Genomic DNA, 22,176 nt, shown 5'->3' on the forward strand with positions numbered 1-22,176 from the left:
GCGTGTATAGTATTTTTTTTTTTTGTTAATAATATATCAGTTTCATTGGACGTGATATCGTTTTCAATCTTACAATATCTTGAAAAAAAAAAATTAGAACAACCAGTTAATAACAAGTAAGGAAAGTAATTGTAGATAACGTTATATAAATAACGACAAAATTATTTATAGAAATCCTGGTATGAATAAAATTTTCAAAAAATTCGATAGATTTGACCGAAAAATAAAAACTTTATAATTATGGACAAAATATGACTGTATGAATTTCAAAATGTTTTATGCAATTAGAGTTGAAGTGCCAATTGTTGCTACTGCACTATTTATGGAAACTTAACACTTTATTTCAATTAACGAAAAAATACAAAAATTTTCATTGTAATGAAGTGTAAAATTGAAGTAGTTTTAAAGATATTCAAAATATTTTAATTTTTGAAGTACCCAATAAGGTAAAAGCGACCCCTCTATCTGTCAGTTAAGCGTATTTTTTTTTTCGAATTAAGAATTAGAATATAAAAAACCAATTCATGTATAAAACAGATAGAACCTTGAAGCTTATACATTTAACTTCCAATTAAAAAAAATAGATCTAAAAATATTTATTAGAAATTAAATAATATATGAAAATAACTTCAATTCCTGATGTCCCCTCTATCGGCCTGCCTAGACCCCCTTTATCGGCCACCTTTTCGATAAAATTTTAGCTGATCGGATGTATATAATTTATTACATCTATTCTAAATATTAATATTTATTTTGAAATATAACTTAATCAATTTGTTTATTTATTTTGACATTAACAAATTAAATTAACTATTTTGCATGTAAATACTAATAACCTCAAAAAAATAAAACTAAGGTGGCCAATAATGCATACAGAGGTAATTTTCTTGTTTCTATATTCGGCCACCATATTTTTAATATAAATTAGGTAAAAATCATTAAATTTTTAACTCCTAAAATTACTATGAAACGAGCTAATAAGATTACGAAAATAAAATTGAACTTGTATTGTTATTTTTAATTAGTAATATAGGTTATTGAAAAAACAAGAAACCCTAACCTACCTGATAAAAAATTACAAGAAATCGCATCTGACGCATTATTATTTTTTTTTTTAATTATAAAATGAATTTTTACAATAATCAAAGTATGTTTAATCTAAATTAGATTAATTTTACTTGTTTTTTAAAAACTATTTACGCATGAATAGGTACTTATGATGGAAATATATCGATTTTTCGACTAAGTGGCTGATAAAGGGGGCCTGGCTGATAGAGGGGTCACTTACCTTACTGGTTACAAATTATATCTCTAAAGTTGATTTTTTTTTATCCTTAATATGGTGAATTTTTTAACTATCTCTTATGCAAAGAAAATCCTACAAAGTTTCAGTTGTGATCAAAACATTTTATTTCTTAATTTTTGGGCAAAATCGGGCTCAAAAAAATGGTTATTAAAATTTTTTTGAATAAAATTTATTGTACGGTGGTCTGTATATACAGTTATATAAGAAATATTGTGACATTACGTTTTATCACGTAATAAATCATAGCATACTTTAAATGTAGACATCAAGTTTTTTTGGTATAAAGATGACAGATTTGATGATGGTTCAAATTAATACTAAACATATTACTATAATTGCAATTGTAAAAGACAGATGGTAATTACAGATTGATCCTTTGAGTATACGAAAAATTTTGTTATACACTTTTTTTTTTTACTGTAAATTAAGTTGTCTGCAATGCTAAAAAATTGCTGTCTCACTGTCTGCATCATAACTTGTCCATAGATTGGATCTAAAAATTTAAAAAAAGTATTATAGTGCGATTTTATTATTATAGTTGAGCTAAATTTTTTATTAAAAAAAAAATAATTACACTGTTCAATTATTTATAAAAATTTCAATCAACAGAGTTAAAATAAAAAAAAAAATGGTAGACTATAGTGTGACTAATTTCGAAAATAAAAAGTCCTTGAAAATATTTTAGAAACTCTGGATATCATGCAGAGACAGACAATGTCAAAAAAAAGTTTCAAGAAAAATCCATTTAGAGTTTCGGGTAAAATTTTTTTTCTCGAGTACCTGCGCGTATACTTATCCCTGATGCATCGTCTCGTTTGTTGTTATAAATTCGTATCCGCTTGAAATTTTTCAGTAATTTTTTTTTTTTTATTTTTTTAAAAGTACAAAAAATAATAATTAATTACAAAATAATTTGTGGTCAATTTTGGACGCATTCCGCTCTTTAAGTAGTAAAATATGACAGTTTCAATATAAATTATATATACATATATGTAAGCAAAATGAGAACACTTAAGAAATCGTACAATTTTTTGACCTTGATCTTTTACTTTTTACTTATATTTGAAGATAATAAAACAAATTTTCAATTATTTTTCAAAAAAAAATTTCAAAATAGAGTATCCTAAAAAAAAAATTTTTTTCCCGTTTCTCCATTAAATTTGACGTTTATAATTCATTTAAAAATTTAAGTAAAAATTATCTTTCAATAGAGTAGTAAATTTAAAAAATTTCTAAAAAAATTTCGAACACAAAAATTTTGAAAACATATTTCTTATATATCTCGAATTATGTATATTAAAATAAAGAAAAAAATTTCAAACCGATTATAAATATAAAATTTTCCTCCCTATTAATTTTAAATTACCCCACTATGCCCAAACTATCCCATTTTGTTTAAACCTCTATAACTATATAAATTTTTTAAAAAGTTTTCTCAATAAAAATAATCACACGATCTATTAATTAAGTTTCGATTCTCTATAAAAGATTATTACCATATTTTACAGCTCGCGATTTAGATAAAAAGATAAAAACTCCATTAAATTCAAAGTATAAAATTGAAAATAAAAAACACGAAATATCATCAGCAGATAAAACAGAGCATGATCTCGATCTATCGCAGCTGATGCAACTAAATATAGCTTCTTCCATCTATATACCAAACATACATCCGTTTTCTCGGATCCATGTATAGTAAAGTAGGGATAGGATATCAGGTGGTGGGAACTTGAACACATGTAAAAAATAAACAGATGTTTCTTTTGTGTGCTGCCAACAACTGCATCTTATAGTTTTCTCTTACTTGTATATATTTCTTACAAACTTTCAAACTCAAATTTTAAATAAAATATTCACTACAAATAATTATTCAAATTAAAATAACGTTGGTTTACTAAATAAAATTATTTAACAAGTGTTAAATACTAAAATTTTATTCAAAAATATAACATTATTAAATTCAAAATATAATTGTCTGTGCGTGGTGATGTGCGCGGTATAATAAATTGTATACGTGGTTTCCCGCATTCCATTAAATTCGACCGCCATTTTCAAATAATAAAATCAAGGTGCATTGAAAAATTATTTAAAATAAACAATTATTTGAATTTAAAAGTAAAATTAATACTTTTAAAAATATATATAATATATAAATTTTACAGAAATAAAAAATCAATTAAACGTTAAGTACTTAGCGTGTACTTATAGTGGTTATTTATCGAGATTTAAATCAATTGAAGATAAGAGAAGTGGAATAAATTTAAAAAATAAATAAATTAAAATGGAAAAAAATTATACATTGGACTTTAATTATTCAAATGACGGTAATAATGATAACATCGAAGTCATCAATGACGATAGTGATGAAGAAGAAATATATATATTAAAATGTTGTAGACCACGTATAGACGATCCGTGGTACAAAATGTATAAAAAATTATCGGATAGTCAAATTGATTATGATTATAAAAAAAATGCCGTAAAATACTGGCGCTCTTGTAAAAGTGACAGGACGAGAAAAGTATCTGTCGTTAGAAATGCATTTAAGTTGGTAACTACCGAAGGTCAATTACGCCGATGGGAAAAAGAAGTGATGAAGAGTAAACGTTCTAGTGAGAAAATGGACAAAATATCGGAGATAACTTTTAAAAAATTTCTAAATGCGCTTTATAAAAAACAGTTTCCGATTACTGATCGGGATATACGTCAATGGGCTTTGGGTGCGCAGAATATTGTTGAGTTTAATTTTATGGTTACGGATTCTTGGATTGAAGATTTTAAAGAATCTTATGGGATTGTTAAGAAAGTTATTGAAATTAAAAAAGAACAATGAAATTATTTTTCGTTTCAATGATAGTCCAATTTTACAAAATTTATTTTTGTGAAAAATAGATTTTTTTCTGTTTCAAGTTCGAATAATTGTACTCATTAAATCGATAGTGAATTTTTAAAAATTTAAATTCGTTTATATTTTGATTTATAATGTTAATTTTTTTAAATTAATTATTTTCAATCAGAAGTCGTCTTCTTTATTTACGGCTATGAAAAATTCGAAAATTTTAATATTATTAATTTGTTTCTTTGAAAGTTTTCCGCATTATGCGTATAAATTAAATCCTGATTAACAATACTCATTGAAAAGTCTAGAAAATTATTTCAATTCATACGGAGATTATGAAAAATATTAAATGGAATTGAAATTTCGATCATTTGAATACTTTCTAAATCTTATAATAGAATTCAAAAGTATTTAAAAGAATTCAATCTTTCATCATTTAAATACTTCCCAATTCCAAGCATTGAGAAGGATTCAGAAAAATTAAAGATTCTCAATTTTTTTTCAATCCTACACGCGACCCGAAATGTGAAACTATTTTGCTATTGAAAAAGATTCGAAAATGTGAATTCATTTAAATTTATTTCAATTCAAGTCATAACTCGAAATATGGAACTATTTTAGTATTGAGAAAGATTCAGAAAAATTGAAAATTCTCAATTTCTTTCAATTCTATTCAATCCTACACTCGATCCAAAATATCGAACTTTTTTGGTATTGAGAAGGATTCAGAAAGATTCGAAAATGTAAATTCATTTGAATCTTTTTCAATCCAACTCTTAACCCGAAATATGGAACTATTTTGTTATTGACGAGGATTCAGAAAGATTAAAAATATCAATTTATTCGAATCTTTTTCAATTCTTTGAAGTTTAGAAATTCTTATATTATTTTTAGATTCAATATAATTGAAAAGTATTGATTTCATGTCCAGATGAAAACCTTGTGGAATAGGATTTATTCAAAAGTATTCAATTCTCATCTTTTTCAATACTTTTCAATGAGTATTTTTAATCAGGGATAATTTTCAAATGTTTTAGAAAATATTCTTATTAGTTCTTACCAAAACATAAATTTATTAGATTTTTTATAATAAATTTTTTGATGTCTGATAAAAAATTTATATAAAATTTTGAATTGTAAAAATAGAAAAAATTGTAAATAAAACTTTTACAATCTAGTAACTGATAAAATTAATTATCATTAAAATTTATGAGCGCTTTTTTATAAATAGAAATTTCGGTATTAATTTTATACAAAAAAAAAAAAAATGATATTTTAATATATTGATATAAATATAAGACTGATTTTTAATAAAAATTGACATCAATATGTAACTTTTGAGAAAAAATTTATTAAAAAATGAATATCAATAAGAAAAAAAAAATATTTCTCATTGATTTGATTAATACTCAGCTAAAATCGTTGATATCTTAGGAAAATTTAGCAGATTTTGGCCAACGAAAAATTTTGGTAAAAAATTAATAATCGTAAAAAAAAAAATAACAAGACAAGTATAAAGTTTTATTTATACTGCAATAATTACGTGGTTCTAAGAAACCATAAAACTTTTTTATCATTAAAATATTAAAATAAATAGTACAATAAAAATAAATTGTAATTTTAAAATAAATATCAATGATATATATTTTAAAAAGATAAAATTTAAGTGTAAAATAATCTTAAATATTCTCAGTAATAAAAGTTGGCTAAATATTTAATAACGACTTTGCAATAAAAGATAAAGAAATTTATTATTATAAAAAAAGCAATAAATAAATTTTTAATCTCAACCGATAATTATAAAAATATTTTATCTGCGCTATAATTAATAATTAACTTGTAATTATGTCATTAACTGTTACTGTAACTAGAAAATGAAAGTATTAAATACTAAATATTTGTAAAATAGTTTCAATGAACTAATAAAAAAAATTGTTTTTAAATTACAATTAAAAATAAAAGAGATAAAAACCATAATTGTTAATTTTTTATATCCGATTAATTATAATAATAATAATTTAAAATGTAAATTAAATTACATTAAAAATTATAATACTAAATTAATTATTTTATTCAAATAACTCCAATTATCGGCTCTTATCTTAATTAATAATTACTCTCGTCATTATTTCTCAATGATCTTAGAGCATCTAACCATAACTAAACAATACAAAACTATTTAAATTCTCTAGTGCTTTAATTACAAAAGTTAAGTAATTATCATAAACAATTTGAACAAATCATCAAATAAATATGAGTAAATAAAAAAAGTAAAGATATAACTGTCATTTAGAAAAAAAATCACTAAATACAAACTACAGTCTACACATCGATGCACTACTGCTTAATTTAGCGGTGCGCTTTCATTGTTGCAATAATTCTTGTTTGTTTAAGAGAAAAACTCGGGCAAAGTTCCTGATTACCAGGGTACAGAAGTTTGTGCTTAACAATAAGAATAAAAGGAAAGAATTCGCCCAGATTTCTCTATATAAAAATTACGATTGCGAGCAAAGTCATGTGAATTAAATCCAAGATATATTCAAATATCGAATGCCATAAAAGAATGTTGAAATTGAAGTTGTGAAAAATATATGCGAATAAGACAATCAGCAAGATAATTTTCAAGACCACCAGCAAGACAAGCAGCAAGACTGCCAGTAAGACAACGAGCAAGACAATTGTCTTGCTGATGGTCTTGCTAATTATCTTGCTGATTGTCCTATTGACATATTTTTTTCACAAGCTTAATTTCGACGGCTTTAATGACATTCGACATTTAAATATATCTTTTAAAAATTTCTTTGAGAAATTTGCGCGAATTTTTTTCTTTTATTTTTATTGTTGAGCACAAACTTGCGTACCCTGCTGATTACTGAATTAGTGCAATAAAGATAATACTGTTTGTCCACCCATACCCAAAAATATATATCCAGGAATATATACCGGCAAAGTAGCACACATACGACAATCCTAAAGATACAAACCGGATATATCCTATTTTGCCGGGATATTTTTTTTTGCGGGCACTTACGTGTGAGAGAAAAAAATAAGAACGTCTGTTAAATAAATAAAATTAGTGATCGAACTTAGTGATAAACTAATGACAAAAATCAGAGCTTAAATCATCGCACCGAAAGTTTAAATTCTTACCTGGTTTAGAGGGAAGAAAGTCAGGCATGTGCCATTTTTTCCAGAAACAAAGGCAAAAATTTAAATTTTCAGGTACAGATCTGGTGAAAAATAGTGTACATACCACCGAGGAAAGTAGGGCATCCCAATCTGCGTATTTGTCACCCTTGTCTTCGGCTCAAATAGACATACACGTGGGTTGGATGTCCTACTTTTCTTCCCTGGTGTGTAATATACTATTCTTCCTAAAGGACGAAACAAATATTTGCCCGCGGCATTGCGTTGAAATTAGTTTGTTTCGATTGGCTGTACAAACTTGAAGTTTCGATGCTGGTATCATACAAAATTAATTTTCGTTAATGTATAAGTGATACTTAATTTTAACTATCAGTAAATAGAAAAGAATTAATGGAATATATTTTATAAAATAAGAATTTCAAATTTTTTAATTTTTACTGCACAGAAAAATCAGTACCTGGAATAGCAATTTCTAATTTCATTAAATATAAATTATTTAATTTATGTTATCATAAATTAATTAGCATTAATCATAGCAACACTAATTGTTGATAACAAATTCCACTTTTTGCTTTCATATTAATTTTGATTACTCTACTTTTTTCCGAGAATATAAATAACAATAAGCCCAAGTATCAATGAGCATAATTATTATTTGATAATAAATAAAATCCAAATCCCCCACCAAATATTTATAAAACTCACTAGCACTTGATTCCTTTCACCCAGTATACAACAGAACATTGCGCTGAGCTGGAATATCGAACAGAAAGAACGGGCTTTATTTTATACCTTCCATACTACTGTACAGATAGGACCCCGTGGGGTCTCTTGTGCTGACCGCAACCAACATCAACTCAGTTACCATCGCGGTCCAGCAAGTGACGGATCAGTTATCTGACATTTAAATTTCAAATTTCAAAATATCAAGTGTTGTCATCATTATCATAAATATTTAAAATATCAACCGTTTTATATAAATAATTAATAATTTTCAAGCCTTATGAATAAATTTAAATATAATAGCCGGCAGTGACATTTGTGACAAATCATTTTTTTCAAACAATAGAAAATCCAGACAGGCAGAATTTTTAATCAAAGATTTTCAAATAATTATCCGTAATTAAATTTTATATTAAAAGTAATTGGTCTACTCTATACATTTTTCTTTTCAAATTTAAATAGATCATGCGCAATTTGAATGTTTATTTATAAAATTGTATAAAATATAGTTTAGTTAGATCTTGAGAGAATTCTCGTAATCCCATAGATGTCCCCAAGAAAATATTTAATACAAACGCACATTCGATTCACACAACAACCGGTTGCCTACTTTCTTGTTCGCTCGTCCGAGTGCGCTTATGCTTCAACCGGAAGTTAACTCACGCAGTTGTCAACTTGTAAGACATTGTATTTCTTCTATTATTGAAACATATATACAAATTATTATAGAGAACACAATAGATAAATAAATATGAACAAAAAAAAAAAAAAACAACCGTTATAGATAACAATTTTATCGCCGTCATTATCATAACACATAATCTTCCGAATTGAAACACGTTCCGTAAACAAGACATTTTATTTAAAAAGTATGGTATCAAATTGTTGAATTTAAACATATATATATTTTTTAAATTAGACTGTTTGTCATGTAAATGGTTAATTTTAGTCGTTACATAAAAAAGAAAAAAAGTTTATTGAACATTTCCCTATTGTCGCTTGTTCCACTCGACCGACGACAGTCTTTACTTCCTCGTCATTCAAGTCAGTACTTTAGATTATACTTTTATTCACGAATAAAAATTCAGATAGGCGTTAAATTGAATCGCGGATCCCAGATTATTTATTGATTGTATTGTGTATCGAGAGGAACAAGTTTAATCCAGAGTAGTGTTTGAGTGAGCAATAAGGCACGGTTTCCGGTGTGTAGAAAGCGTGTAACCAGTGACAGAAAGACCATCCGTTAAAATGATAATCATTAATGACAATAGTCTTCCTATTTAATTATCCTTTTAAATAATAATAGTAAATAAATAAATAAATATTACACTGTAAAAAATTAGCGGAGTGATCACGGAAAAAAATTTTTGTGACCACAAGATAAGATAACTTACGGTAACGAAATTCTGCCTTAACATACCGATAACAAAGCATTCGTTGGGCCAAGCAGTGATTTGTAACTGTAACAAAACTGTTGTATTCCAATAAAAAAACTGATTTGTTAAAGTAACAGAATGAATTTGTAGCATTTACAAACATTTTTATAATCATAAGCTACTCTCTAAACATGAATAGGTGAAATTAGTGAATATTCACTAATTCTGAGTGCCAACCGAACCACTTTTTGGAAATGAGTAGTTCGATTTGCACTTGGAATTAGTGAATATTCACTTATTTGCATTAATTCATGTTTAGAGAGTAAGATTACTTACGGTAGCAAATGCCGGCTTTAAAATATGATGATATTGTTATAATAAATATCATGTGTTCTCGTAACAAATCGACTTCTTAATTCCCGGGTTACAATATCTAGCCTCATCGAACCCAAGTAAGTCTCAATCCAGCCTCACTGAGTAAAAAAAGCATTTTGAGCCTCAAATAATGTTCAAGAAGCCTCAATGAGCCTCAAATGGTTCTCAAAAATCCTCAAGAAGCCTCGATGAGCCTCAAATGAACCTAGCCTGGACTACACTGAGAAAAATTCCCAATAAATTTTACTATGGGTGCATAGTATCACCGGACTATAAGAAAACTGGTACAAAATTTACAAGTGTCCCATAGTAAACGTATGCGCATAGGCCACAATCGTGTAGTCTGCGCATACTTTCTTGAGGATTTTTGAGAACCATTTGAGGCTCATTGAGGCTTTTTGAACATCATTTGAGGCTCAAAATGCTTTCTTTATTCAGTGAGGCTGGATTGAGGCTTACTTGGGTTCGATGAGGCTAGATTGAGGCTAGATATTTTGACTCAGGTTACGATACAAATTTCTTTGTTACTATAACAAATTGATTTGTTACCGTAAGCTAATCATGTTTGTCATTACAACAAAATTTTTCGTCATCCTGACTTTTGTTATGAAGGCGAAATTATTTTTTTCGCGGGAAGTGAACGCGGGTTAAAAAAACATCCAAATCACTCCGAAATCACTCCGCTGGAAAAACTAACTCCCTGTTTACTCCGTATTTTTTACGGTGTATCAAGTATTTAATGTTTTTTTTTTTAATAAATTTTTTTAGGCGCGATTTGCCCGAAATTTGAATCACTTCTTAACAAAATCTGGATTTTAAATTGTCTGAAAAGATTTTGAAGACTAAATTAGGACATGTGTGAAAAATAATGTGATTGTTTATTAAATAAAAATATATAGTTATTTATTGTTGTGATAAATAATTATTTTTTTGAGAACAAAATAATTATGTGACAATTATGCTCAAGTGGGTACATCATACGCCGTCACTGAAAAATCACACGACAGTGATAACGCAGGAAGATTCGGTGAAAATTAATAAAGAAGAAGAGGAAGAGGAAGAGGAGGAAGAAGAAAAAACTATAAATGATGTGAAAGATAAAATAGAATTTAATAATACGGATTGTGAAGATAAAGAGTCTGTAGGTCAAGATAAAGATGACAATATGATTGACGTTTCATTGAAAAAACGTTTGGGGGTAAGGAAACCCGAAAATTTTATCGTGGCAATTACTATTGTAAAAGAATTACTCTACACTCTATGAAAAAAATTTTTTTTATCATAATTTTGAAATTTTAATTATGACCTTTTTTTAGAAGTGGCTTAAAATTTGTCCGTAAAATAATTAAGAAAAAAAAAAATTTCTACTTTTATAAAAATATACTTACGTCACTTTACTCATTTATTTTCTAAGAACAATCTATTCAAAAATTATCTTTATGGTAATTGGTAATTTATCATTTCTCATAATCAATAACTACATTTTTATCAATTAATTATTAGTATTTCAATATGAAATAATTAATTACGTAAAATAACCTTAAGATAACCTATAGGATTAAATGACTATACTACGGTCTATAATAATAAAATTTTAATTTATTGAATCAAGTGAACGTCAATGATTTTAGTTGGCATAGCATTCAATTTTTCACTACTGCATTACATTTTTTGATCCAAATGTAATTGAATTTTAGTTAATTTATTGCCGTAAGATGGACAGTAACATCTGAATAATTTTGGACCAACAAAAAAACTTACTACGTTTCGCGCCAAAATTTCAAATTCAAAATATCATAAAATTAGCGGTCGCATATAAAGACCGCTATGAAGATTTCAATAAAAATACAGAAACTATTTTTCTTTCAAACTCAAATAATAAATAATTTTTTTATATTACGTATCGTCATCATTTTTTCAAAAATTCTACCGTCTCTTCATAATTAAATTTTTTTAAGCATAAAAAAAAACATACCCCTAAAAATTTCGCACTTAATTTTATTGACCCGTCGTCGATTCCAAAAATCACAAATTTATTTTTAATCAAAATTACACACTAATTAGAATAATTGCTTAAATGTGACCAAAAATTGAATTCACATTTTTTTCTACAAACTTTAATTCAATTAAAAACCATAAATTTTCACAAGTGTCTGTCACCATTAATACAAATAATTTATAATTTTTCTCCAGCTTATCGATAGTTTTCTATACGATAGTGAACGGGTCAACTGGAATGTGTTATATTCCCTTCACTTTTACTGCGTTACATTTAATGTCATGCACCTGTGCACACTCTGATAACAGTTACCTCAACTGTAACATTATTATTAGAATAATAATTTAATAAAAAGAAAAAAAAAACAAATTATGAATAAAAAATCTTACTCACAATCGAGCAAGTCATTATCATTAATATCTTATGATTAATGAACTCAAAATGATTAACTCGAATAAGGCAGTACTGGGATACAAAAAATTGTTTTCTTGATGACTCGTTAGACTCATAAACTCATCGCACGTACTTGATTTTTTTTTATTCCATTACTATATCCTTCAATACTATATATATACATACATATATACAAGTAAATCTTATTAATGTTAGTGCTAAGTAAGAGCATTACTAACTCGTCTCCTTAATAGCTTTCGAATGTTGATCGGCGACAAGTCTCGAAGACTTAAAGTTATTATGAGAAGAGACTAAGTCTCTGAGAGAGTTAACTTATATTCTTGAGTAATAATAAAACTAATATAAATCTAATCGTTACACGTTCTCATTAAACTTATAAGCTTGAAAATTAAAGTCATAGATTTAGACGGAGGTTTTTTTATTAAATCAGTCGGTAGTATTTAAACCCGGAACTTTTTGTTTGTAAGACTAAATCATTGGTTATGATTATTATGAAATATATATATCGTTAATCGTTCATAAATATATATATTTATTTTCTATTACTGTATGTTGTCTGATATTTATATATGCTTGCAATATTTATGTAAGCTTATGTAAGATGTTTTTTGAGTCCAAAGTGGTTTTGTTGCTACATAATTTAGAAATAAATTTTTTTTTTTTTAAACGAGTTGGGCAGTTTTTTTATTTTTTGAATCACGATAAATATTTGCTACGGTAGTTCACCTTGGGAAGGATTTATACGGTTAAAAAAATATGACATATTTAAAAATTACATTCTGTCATATAAAATTATTATTATTTTAAAAAGTTTTATGTGATCGTAAAGTTTATAAAAAGACTTTTACTTTTAAATCTAATAATTTATCGTGACGAATCTTAAATAAGGACGTGATCATAAAAAGCAAATTATAATAATAAATAATTTTCATATTTTAACCCTTACAAGAATAATTTTACTAAAGCCATTATTAATTTAAATTAAAAATTCTGGAATATTATAGAATATTTTCTGATTTATTGTCAACATGTGATAACTTTTTTTTACGATTATTAGTTTAGGACAAAAACGCATCTTCTAAAATAAAATTTACAACTTTTAACTGGACCTGAAAAAATCCTTTCAAGGTTTTCTACTTAATGTCTTACCTTTGAAAAAAAAAGTGAGACGTGTCGACTGAAAAAACTTATTATTTTACCAACTGAAAATTCTTTATTTTTTTCCAATTTAAATAAAAAAAAAAAAATTAAATTGTCATTAATTTTTTATTAAAATAAGTAAATATTTGTTGGTAAATGTCAATTTATAATTGGAAATATATGAAAAATCTGATGAAATTATTTATAGTATTATTGATTTTCAACAATCATGACACTAGTACGTATCACGATCTTCACAAATTGATTACTTGTAATCAGCGCAATTAAAAATTTTTTCTGTCAAATTTAAATCTTCTTTTAGCTTCTACGTAATCTTTCTCATCTTCGGAAGTTTTATCACCCACCGGTCGTTGTTCGCGTAATAGATAACGCAATTTCCCACAATTTCTCTTTGCCATACTAAATATTTTAATTCAATAATAATAATAATAATTTTTTTCATAGAATGACAATCTCAAAAAAATAAAAAAAATAAATAAAAATTAAAATATACAAACTGACATTACTAAAGACTCCAGCAAACTGGATCTTTTAGGGCACATGGGTGACTTTGACTCTGATGTTTCGAATCGCACTGAGATAATCAAACGCATTTCACCAAAAAGACCCGTCAGCTCAAAAATTTTTCACGAATAGTCACTAGAGCTACATAACGCCGCTTCAAAGTTACTGACATAAAAAAATCCATGTGTGCCTCAACCGAGCCGGCTTGCCGAAGAGTTAAATATCAAATAATTAAAAAAAATTTATCAGCTTAATAAATAAAATTTATTAAATAATTATTTGCAAAATTAAATAACTTAGTCATCAAACTATTTTCGAAATTCGCAAAAATAAATTTCCAAATTAAAAATATAATTAATCCTTTTATTAAAAACATATAAATAAAACCGTTATAACCATAAAATAAGTCATAAACTCAATACTATAATGAATTAAATGAATTTAAAATTTGTCATGTAAAGGCTTTAATAGAGTCGCAAATTATTATTTTTCTCATTCATTTATTTCTCACAACCGTTAATATATTTACATGCCAACACATACATTTAACCAGGTTTATATCCGTAAAAGAAAATCCACATGTGTAATCAAGAGCATATCTTTCTTCAAAGTACTTCAACTTACGGTATTTAAACGTCTTCAATTTTAACCATTTTAAAGACCGCAAGTTATTTTGCATTTTGCCATTAAACGTACAGTTAACACGGTTTACTTTTTTTATTTTTAATTTATTAATATTATTGTCTTATAAATAATATTTCACATGGATTTATTTTATGAACGCGTTATAAATACATAAATATATATTTATCATATTTTTTTTTGTCTTGTTATTAAAGGGTTCGGATCCCAGAGTAGCGACATGTCGAGGAAAACTTCAAAACAGGCGAAGTAAACTCAACCAAGAAATAAACAAAGAACTGAGACTACGTGCTGGTGCGGAAAATCTCTTCAAGTAAGTATATATAAATACATATACATATATATTTATATTATATATATAATAGCCAGTCTGGAAGTCTTGAAATTACTGAAATTATATCAGACTTGTGAAATAATTTACTTTCAACAAAAAAAAAATATATTCCGTGACTTTCAGAGCAACCACAAACCGGAAATTAAAGGAAACAGTAGCATTGGAATTGAGTTTTGTTAATTCAAATCTTCAATTACTGAAAGAACAACTCGCTGAGCTAAATAGTTCTGTTGAGCTCTATCAAAATGTCGATGGGTAATTATTAGATTTATTTATTTATTTAATATTTTTAAATTGGCGGTGAATTTGAAAGCCTTCTAAAGTCAATATTTCATAATCCTCTAAAAGTATCTGTTCTTATTTTTAATCTTGTTACTTAACTTAAATGTAAGTGCAGTAGACGTTTCGGTATTCGCGGTCACGTTTAAATAAATAAATAAACTGTCATATTAATTTAGTTTATGGAAGCTTTAAAAGTTTTTTTCAGTTGTAAGAATTCTGGTTATTTATTTTAACAATGAAATTTTTATTTCATTTTACGATTCCGTTGTGCGGTAGGACATTTATTTGGAGCTAAAAATAATTTGAAAGTAAAGACTTTAATGTCGATTTTTATTTTTCTTTTTTTTTTTTTCAAATCTTTGTGAATTAATTAAAAAATAATGCACTCGGAAAAATTGAGACATTTTTTTCATAAATTTTACAAATAGAAATAATTTTTCAAAAATTTCAGTCATGATTACTAGAATTTTTTAAATTCTTTAAAACAGAAAAAAATTTTTTGTCAAAATTTTAAAATAGACGCACTATTTGGGGTGACCAGCTTACCCCATACTTTTTTTTTCCAAAGACTTGACTTCATATTATATGTAAATATTTACAAGAAAAATTTTTTTTGTTAAGAAATGGTGTCTCATTTCGCCCCACTCTTCTCTAAATGTTACTCAGATGTTTGCAAAGAAGAAATATCTTAAAAAAATTATTACATGTCTGGTATTTGAAATTACATAAATGCAGCATCATATGTATTGACATTAATGCCGACATTTATAATATATATTTATATTAATACCGAAAATAGAAATGTTGCATAGATTTTTCTCATCTATATTTATTTCCATGCGGGATAATTTTATAAAATCATAATTTTATGTCTTGCAAACTGATAAAACTCAAAAATATCCATTCTTATGACTGAAATACTTTTTCAAAATATATTAAGCAATAACTCAATTAAAAAATTTTTAATTTCCAAAAATGGATGAGATCGTTCTCTAGATTATTAATTTTTATTTACCTAAATATTTTACCCAAAAATAAACTCAACGCACGTATATAGGATAGAGGTACCATTTGTGGCCACTGTTCCATTTTTGGACATTTAATCCTTTATTATAATTAATGAAAAAGTGGAAAATAAAATTTTCATTTTAATAGTGGGATAGAAGTATCTTTAGACATATTTAAAAAATTGATTATGTTATTGGGTCTTTTACAGATTATTTTATTTGAATTTTTTAAGTGTCCAAAACTGGCCCTAAAGTGGCCAAAAACGGTACCTCTACCCTACTCTAAAAAAAATTTTCGGAGTAAACGTTGATCAAATCCGGAGTGAATTTTTACTCCACAGAGAAATTAATTTGAACCTCAAAAATTCAGATTGCAGTGGATGTGAATTGAAAAAAAATTCAGATCACTCCAGTCTCAAATTATTCAACAAAAAAAAATCCCCATTCACTCCATGTACGGACTATATTTTCAAATTCGAATAAAATCCTAATTTACTCCCGACTTTCCAGCGCACATAAGCTCTTAAAATTCTCAAGGTACAAAAAAACATTTTCCTCGTAAATTGGAACAAACGTAACTTGAATGACGTATATAAATAACAATATCCATTATCCATAATCGTTTCGTTGACTGGATTGAATTTAAAATAATCGCGGTTCTTGAGCAATGTTATGTGTTATACGTTACATGTATTGTATTAAGCATGCTGAAGATGCTCGCGTACATTTCTTACAAACACGTAATGACGTTGGAGCGTATAAAAGGCGCGAGAACGTTCCTCAGAATGAACGTAATGCTTGAGCACTTCCTCATCACCCAACAAGTTTAACTTAAAAGTAAAGTAAAGTAAAGACTTTTATCCTTTGCTGGACTTACGTTCTGAGTTTGTCGGTCCATCCGCTATGCTTCGGTTCCTGGGTCACTGTCCGCCTACTATAACATCCTATAAACATCCTTCAGCGGATACTTTACACTTCTCTGCATTCTCTATCATACATGTTCTCTTTATCCATTACCTCCTTTATCTATTCCATACATTTATTTATTTTTTTTTTTAATTTATTTTTACCTCACTTATATTCTTCTTTTTAACTAACTTGGGTACGCATGGTAGCACCAGTTGATCTCATCATCGCTTTATGGTCCTTAGCATTATTAACTAGACTACAGTATACCGACTTAATATATATATTTATATATTATTATTAATATTTATAAAATAAAAGCCATCATACAGGATGTAATTATGAGCGCGTGTTACAATATATATTTAATATTATCTAATTTATTAATTAGTTTTTTTTTTACATCAATTAAATAATAAATTTGTTGGTATAAAATATTTTTCAAGTCCAATGTTAATTAAATTTTTTTTAACCAAAGAATTTTTTTATCTGCTGATACATTTCGTGTCAATTTGCTGGCGTATTTTGTAACGGGAAGTCGAACATACGGGACCGGGCGATGATTTATCGGTCGTTAAAAATTTTTAAATCTTTTATTGGCTTGAACTTTAAAAATTGGAAACTAAATAAAATTTTTGGTATAAATTTTTATATAAATTATTTACTTTACAGACAAGAGCCAGTCATGCCGATGATCCCATTGGGATTAAAAGAAACTAAAGACATTGATTTCCAAGATCCTTTTAAGGTAAGACTTTAAAAATTATTTTATTTACTCTAATGGAGGAACATCGGGATTGTCTATGAAGTCGGCAGACTTTTTATTTTTAAAATTATTCGAGTCTTTTTTAAACTCTGGTGATTTATAAATTTTAGAAAAATCCATGTCGTTATTTCTTGGCCCGATTTCCAATAACTCTCGTTTAGTTATAACAGGTGTAGATCTTACGATCTTGGTTGGTTTGTTACGATTACTATCAATTTTGCAAGTTGTTTTAGTTGCGTAACTTTCGGGTTTTACCACAGATGGCAAAGGGGTTAAACGTGGCATAGTTATTAATAAATTACCTGTTGCGACATTTATTTTTGCGACACTTGAGTCTGTTGATATTTCACACGGAAGTGATAGTTGGAGAATTTTTCCCTTTATTGTTACTTGTACGTAAGTTGGTTGGACATCAGCTTCTACGTATGACGTATCTAGATGTCTGGAGATAAAAAAAATTTCATTATTTAAATTTTCTTTTTGAATTTTTAAAAATTTCGAATATAAATTTTTATATAGAGGGAGAGGGTCTTGAATTTTTTTAAAAATTAGAACTAAATTGGGCAAAATGGGCCTTGTAGATACTGACATTTTTTTCTTATGGAGACCATTCCCCCCCCTCTTCTTTTATAAGACTGAGTAAATTAGAAGCGATAAAAAAATCTAATGATTTTATTTTTAAGTAAAAAATTATTCGTAAAAATAAAAATTGCTCAGAAAATAATTTCTTATTACAATTAACAGAGCTGTTAAGCCTGTAAGACTATAGATGATTAATTGATTAAATAATGATTAATGTAAAGTCTATAAGAGCGAGCTGTAGATCTATACATTTTACAACATATCGGCTTATATATAAATATATAAAAGCGTTATATATTTAAAAATATGTGGCAATAACGATGATCATTAGAATTTTTTATATTCGATCATGTGTGAAATCTTATTTATAATTTTCCGGCTTTAAATTATAATTATTTAGTAAAAAAAAAAAAATTACATATTATGAAATTTTAGAAATTTTATATATGTATATATTTCCGTATCATATACTGTTTACATATATGTTGTAATACATATATTTTTTTATCCTGTTATATTGTATTACATTCAGTATATATAAATATATATGTTGACATATCATAATTTAGAATCGATGACTTATCGAATTTAGAAGTGAAATTTTATTAATTTTTTTTTAATAGTTTACACCTGAGGTATACTAAGATATATTTAATTTGTAAAATATATATAAACGTTCATATATGTTGTGTATTGAGACAATATATTATTAATTATATCAGAAGTTCTAAGTGGAACATATATTTGCTGTGTATTTTTAAATTTATTATCTATGTTAAATTACTCTTTCACACGGTGGAGTATTTACTTTAACTGTGATAATTATTTTAATCAATATAATAACTTTTAATTATTCTGATAATTTTTACTCAGTCTTTTAATTGAATAATTGTTTTCCTATATTAACTAAAATTAAATATATCGACGGAATAATTTTTATATATGAAAGCGATGATTGCAATCGAAGAAGTAACTGTTAGCAATGAAATAGTATTTTGTTAAATTTATTTAAAATCTATTTTGCCGCCTTTTAGAAACGCGTGAAAATTTTAAAAAATCTATATATTTTAAATATTGACACAAATTGTATGTGTGAAAAAATTTTGTTGTTAGTAGTCGGCATTGCGATTGTAAAATAAATATTATAAATGCAAATACTCGCACAGAAATCTATATATGCAAAAAATATATGTCACATATTGTTTTTTTGCGCGAAGGTATATTTATGTATATATATTTTGTATATATGATGATATATATGTCGACATAGATATCACCGCATGACCGCATATATGTCAACATATATGTAAACATATTTGCAAAACTTATCGAACATATTCGTTTTTACGCGCATATATGTAATATGTGGGGCATATATGTGGCATATAAGTTTTACATACATATTTTTTTACGCGAATAGTCAGCAAAAAAAAATTTAATTTTTTACTAGATAATTAAAACTTTGAAGTACAGATGTACCTAAAGATCGGAACGTTTTTCGCGAAACGAAAATCAGAAAACAAATTGACAAGTAAGAAGTCTACTGGAACTAGAGTTTTTAAATTTTTCGTATACGCGCTAGTATGTCAGCCGGAAATCGCAGGCCACCCCCAACTACCCCTTAAGCAGTCAAATTACATAAATTTTTCATTTTCGTTGCGCGAAAAACGTTTCGATCTTCAGGTACATGAAGTACAGAAAATAATTTTTAAAAAGAGATTAGCAATTATTTATTACGAGTAATAATTTTTTTTTATCAAAATTTGAATTTTTTTTTATTGCTTACTATACTTATTATTAATCTTATATTTCCACACGAAAAAAATTACAATTTCAAATAAAAATTTCCGGATTTTACTAAAACTTTAGCCAATCCCATGTAAAAAAAATTATTGTATCCGGGTAAATCTGCATATATGCCACATATTTTTATGTAAGTCGCATATACATGCAGATCTGCCCGAATATATCTGGATATATATTTTTTCGTATGAGAATAGTGTACATCCTAAATTGTAAAAGTTACTGCTGAAAATTATATTTAATAAAATTATTTTTCTCAAACTGTAATTCTTTAAAAATTTTGTCACATGTTTCGTTTTCAATTCGAAGCCGCGTTTCTGGATTTTATGTATGAAACTGTATTTTTTTTTTCTGTTTTTTGCATGCAATAATCCAAAAAAATTACATACTTGTACAAAATGACTTCAAGAATAATGTTGTCACGATCATCATCGTTCAAAGTAAAAGAAACTTTAGCTTGATTGATATTATAAGCTCTGCCTTCAGGATTAAACAATTTCGGAACGAATTTAGTTTTATCCGATCTCTCATTTTTTTTTCCACTTTTCTTCTCCGCTATTTCAATAGTTTTTTCGGCAATCGCGATCCGATCTTCTGGCGTGTGATAGCTCTTGCTATTCCAAAACTTTGAATTTTCAGCCTCCTCATCAGCGTCAGAGCTTTCATTTATTTCCGTAATTGTCAATTTTTCTCGCTGATTAAAACGTTCTATTTGTTTTTTTCTAATTTTAGAGTAATCCCAATAGCCTCTAATGACGTCTCCTTCAATTTCCGCGTACCTTTGGAGTGCTTTAATCCGATCGGATCGTGTTATTTCTGTCATGTCGAGTTCTTTTAATTGCGGTAGTGTCGCTATTACGTAATCGCGGTAACCAAAGTATTCTGTACAAGGATTTCCGGTTAAAAATAGTTGTTTCAAATTTTCATTACATCTAAAAAAATAAAAAAAAAATACCAAAATTTTTTTTGTTTAAATTTTTAATTAATTACACTGTAAAAAGAGATGTGTTAAAAATGGACTCAATTTAACACCGTGTGGTGTTAAAATAAAATAACACAGATGTAGGCGGTGTTAAAATACTGGTGATACAAAAAAATCCACGTATAGAAATTAGAAAAAAAATGTATTACATATAAAAAAATATAAAAATTTAATAAATATTATCTGGAGGAAATTTCAAATTCATTGTTGAAATTTAACAACGGAAATTTTAACACCTCCACCGCGGTTTTTAACAGTGTATATTTATTAATAAATTAGTACCTCAATTTTTTAACACTTTGTAAATCGCCAATAAAATTAACAGTTAGATCTAATTTATTTAAACTCTCAAGTCCTTCAAGATTTTCAATTACTTCAATATTATTAAGCGCTAAATTTAAATATTCAAGTTTTTTTAACATATTTAAATTTTCAATTTTACTTATTATATTATTTTGCATTAAAAGGATTTTTAAATTACGACAAATTTTGTCGATAACTTCTATTTTTTCAATATTTTCTTGATGAAGAGTTATTTCTTCTAAAGTCGAAATTTCGCCTTCATTGTGTTCAGAACGTTTGCGTATAAGATCTATTGTAATTATCACCATTTTAATTATTATTTATTTATTTCAATTGTAAAACACTTTGACTGCGTAAGGTTATTTTATAAATATTGATTTAATATTTTTGAGTTACCCTTAGTTACAATGTATGTATAAATATATAGGTATAGGTTATATACATATAAGTATGTATTTAAACAAAGTATTGTTTCATTTCAGGATTTCATCTTAGAACATTACAGTGAAGATGGCGATCATTATGAAGAAGCAATTGCTGATCTTATGGAAACACGACAGGTAATAATTTTTATTTATTTTTTATTGCTAAAAAAAAAAGTTTAGTGTTTTATAGTTAATCAGATGTAATTAAATACTTAAATTAATTAGAGGTACAAAGATCATGATTTGTGTAAAAGTAAAGTTGGGAAATTAGAGAGTTGAAATTTCAAGTTTATAAATTGT

At 26.7% G+C, this 22,176-nt stretch overlaps 2 protein-coding genes across 10 annotated transcripts in view; one reads left to right on the forward strand and one right to left on the reverse strand.

The window, feature by feature from the left end:
• Positions 1-22,176, forward strand: part of LOC130673635 (uncharacterized) — a 114,669-nt gene that overhangs the window by 82,550 nt on the left and 9,943 nt on the right. For all 8 annotated transcript variants that reach the window (XM_057478735.1, XM_057478732.1, XM_057478733.1 and 5 more), the window contains 4 exons: positions 14,684-14,799; positions 14,944-15,075; positions 17,688-17,763; positions 21,934-22,011. In XM_057478735.1, coding sequence (XP_057334718.1) covers positions 14,684-14,799; positions 14,944-15,075; positions 17,688-17,763; positions 21,934-22,011 — 402 coding nt within the window. The remainder of the gene's footprint in view (positions 1-14,683; positions 14,800-14,943; positions 15,076-17,687; positions 17,764-21,933; positions 22,012-22,176) is intronic.
• LOC130673638 (dynein axonemal assembly factor 11-like) lies at positions 1,490-21,852 on the reverse strand. Of its 2 annotated transcripts, XM_057478745.1 has the most exons (4): positions 21,431-21,852; positions 20,556-21,098; positions 18,084-18,223; positions 1,490-1,799 (listed from the first exon to the last, which is right to left on the reverse strand). In XM_057478745.1, the coding sequence occupies exons 1-4, from the start codon at positions 21,757-21,759 to the stop codon at positions 1,636-1,638; spliced, it is 1,176 nt and encodes a 391-aa protein (XP_057334728.1). In that variant the 5' UTR covers positions 21,760-21,852; the 3' UTR covers positions 1,490-1,635. The 2 variants fall into 2 exon arrangements, with proteins under 2 accessions (XP_057334728.1, XP_057334727.1); XM_057478744.1 differs by lacking the exon at positions 1,490-1,799 and having other exon boundaries at positions 17,415-18,223.

The sequence above is a fragment of the Microplitis mediator genome, chromosome 8 (assembly GCF_029852145.1).
Source record: "Microplitis mediator isolate UGA2020A chromosome 8, iyMicMedi2.1, whole genome shotgun sequence".
Classification (NCBI taxonomy): Eukaryota; Metazoa; Arthropoda; class Insecta; order Hymenoptera; family Braconidae; genus Microplitis; species Microplitis mediator.

Coding starts and splice junctions, on each gene's coding strand:
- LOC130673638 (XM_057478744.1), bottom strand. CDS start 21,759: ATGGTGATAATTACAATAGATCTTATACGCAAACGTTCTGAACACAAT. Junction 21,099..21,430: donor CAAAGTGTTAAAAAATTGAG/GTACTAATTTAT, acceptor TTATTTTTTTAG/ATGTAATGAAAATTTGAAAC. Junction 18,224..20,555: donor CTTGAAGTCATTTTGTACAA/GTATGTAATTTT, acceptor TTTTATCTCCAG/ACATCTAGATACGTCATACG.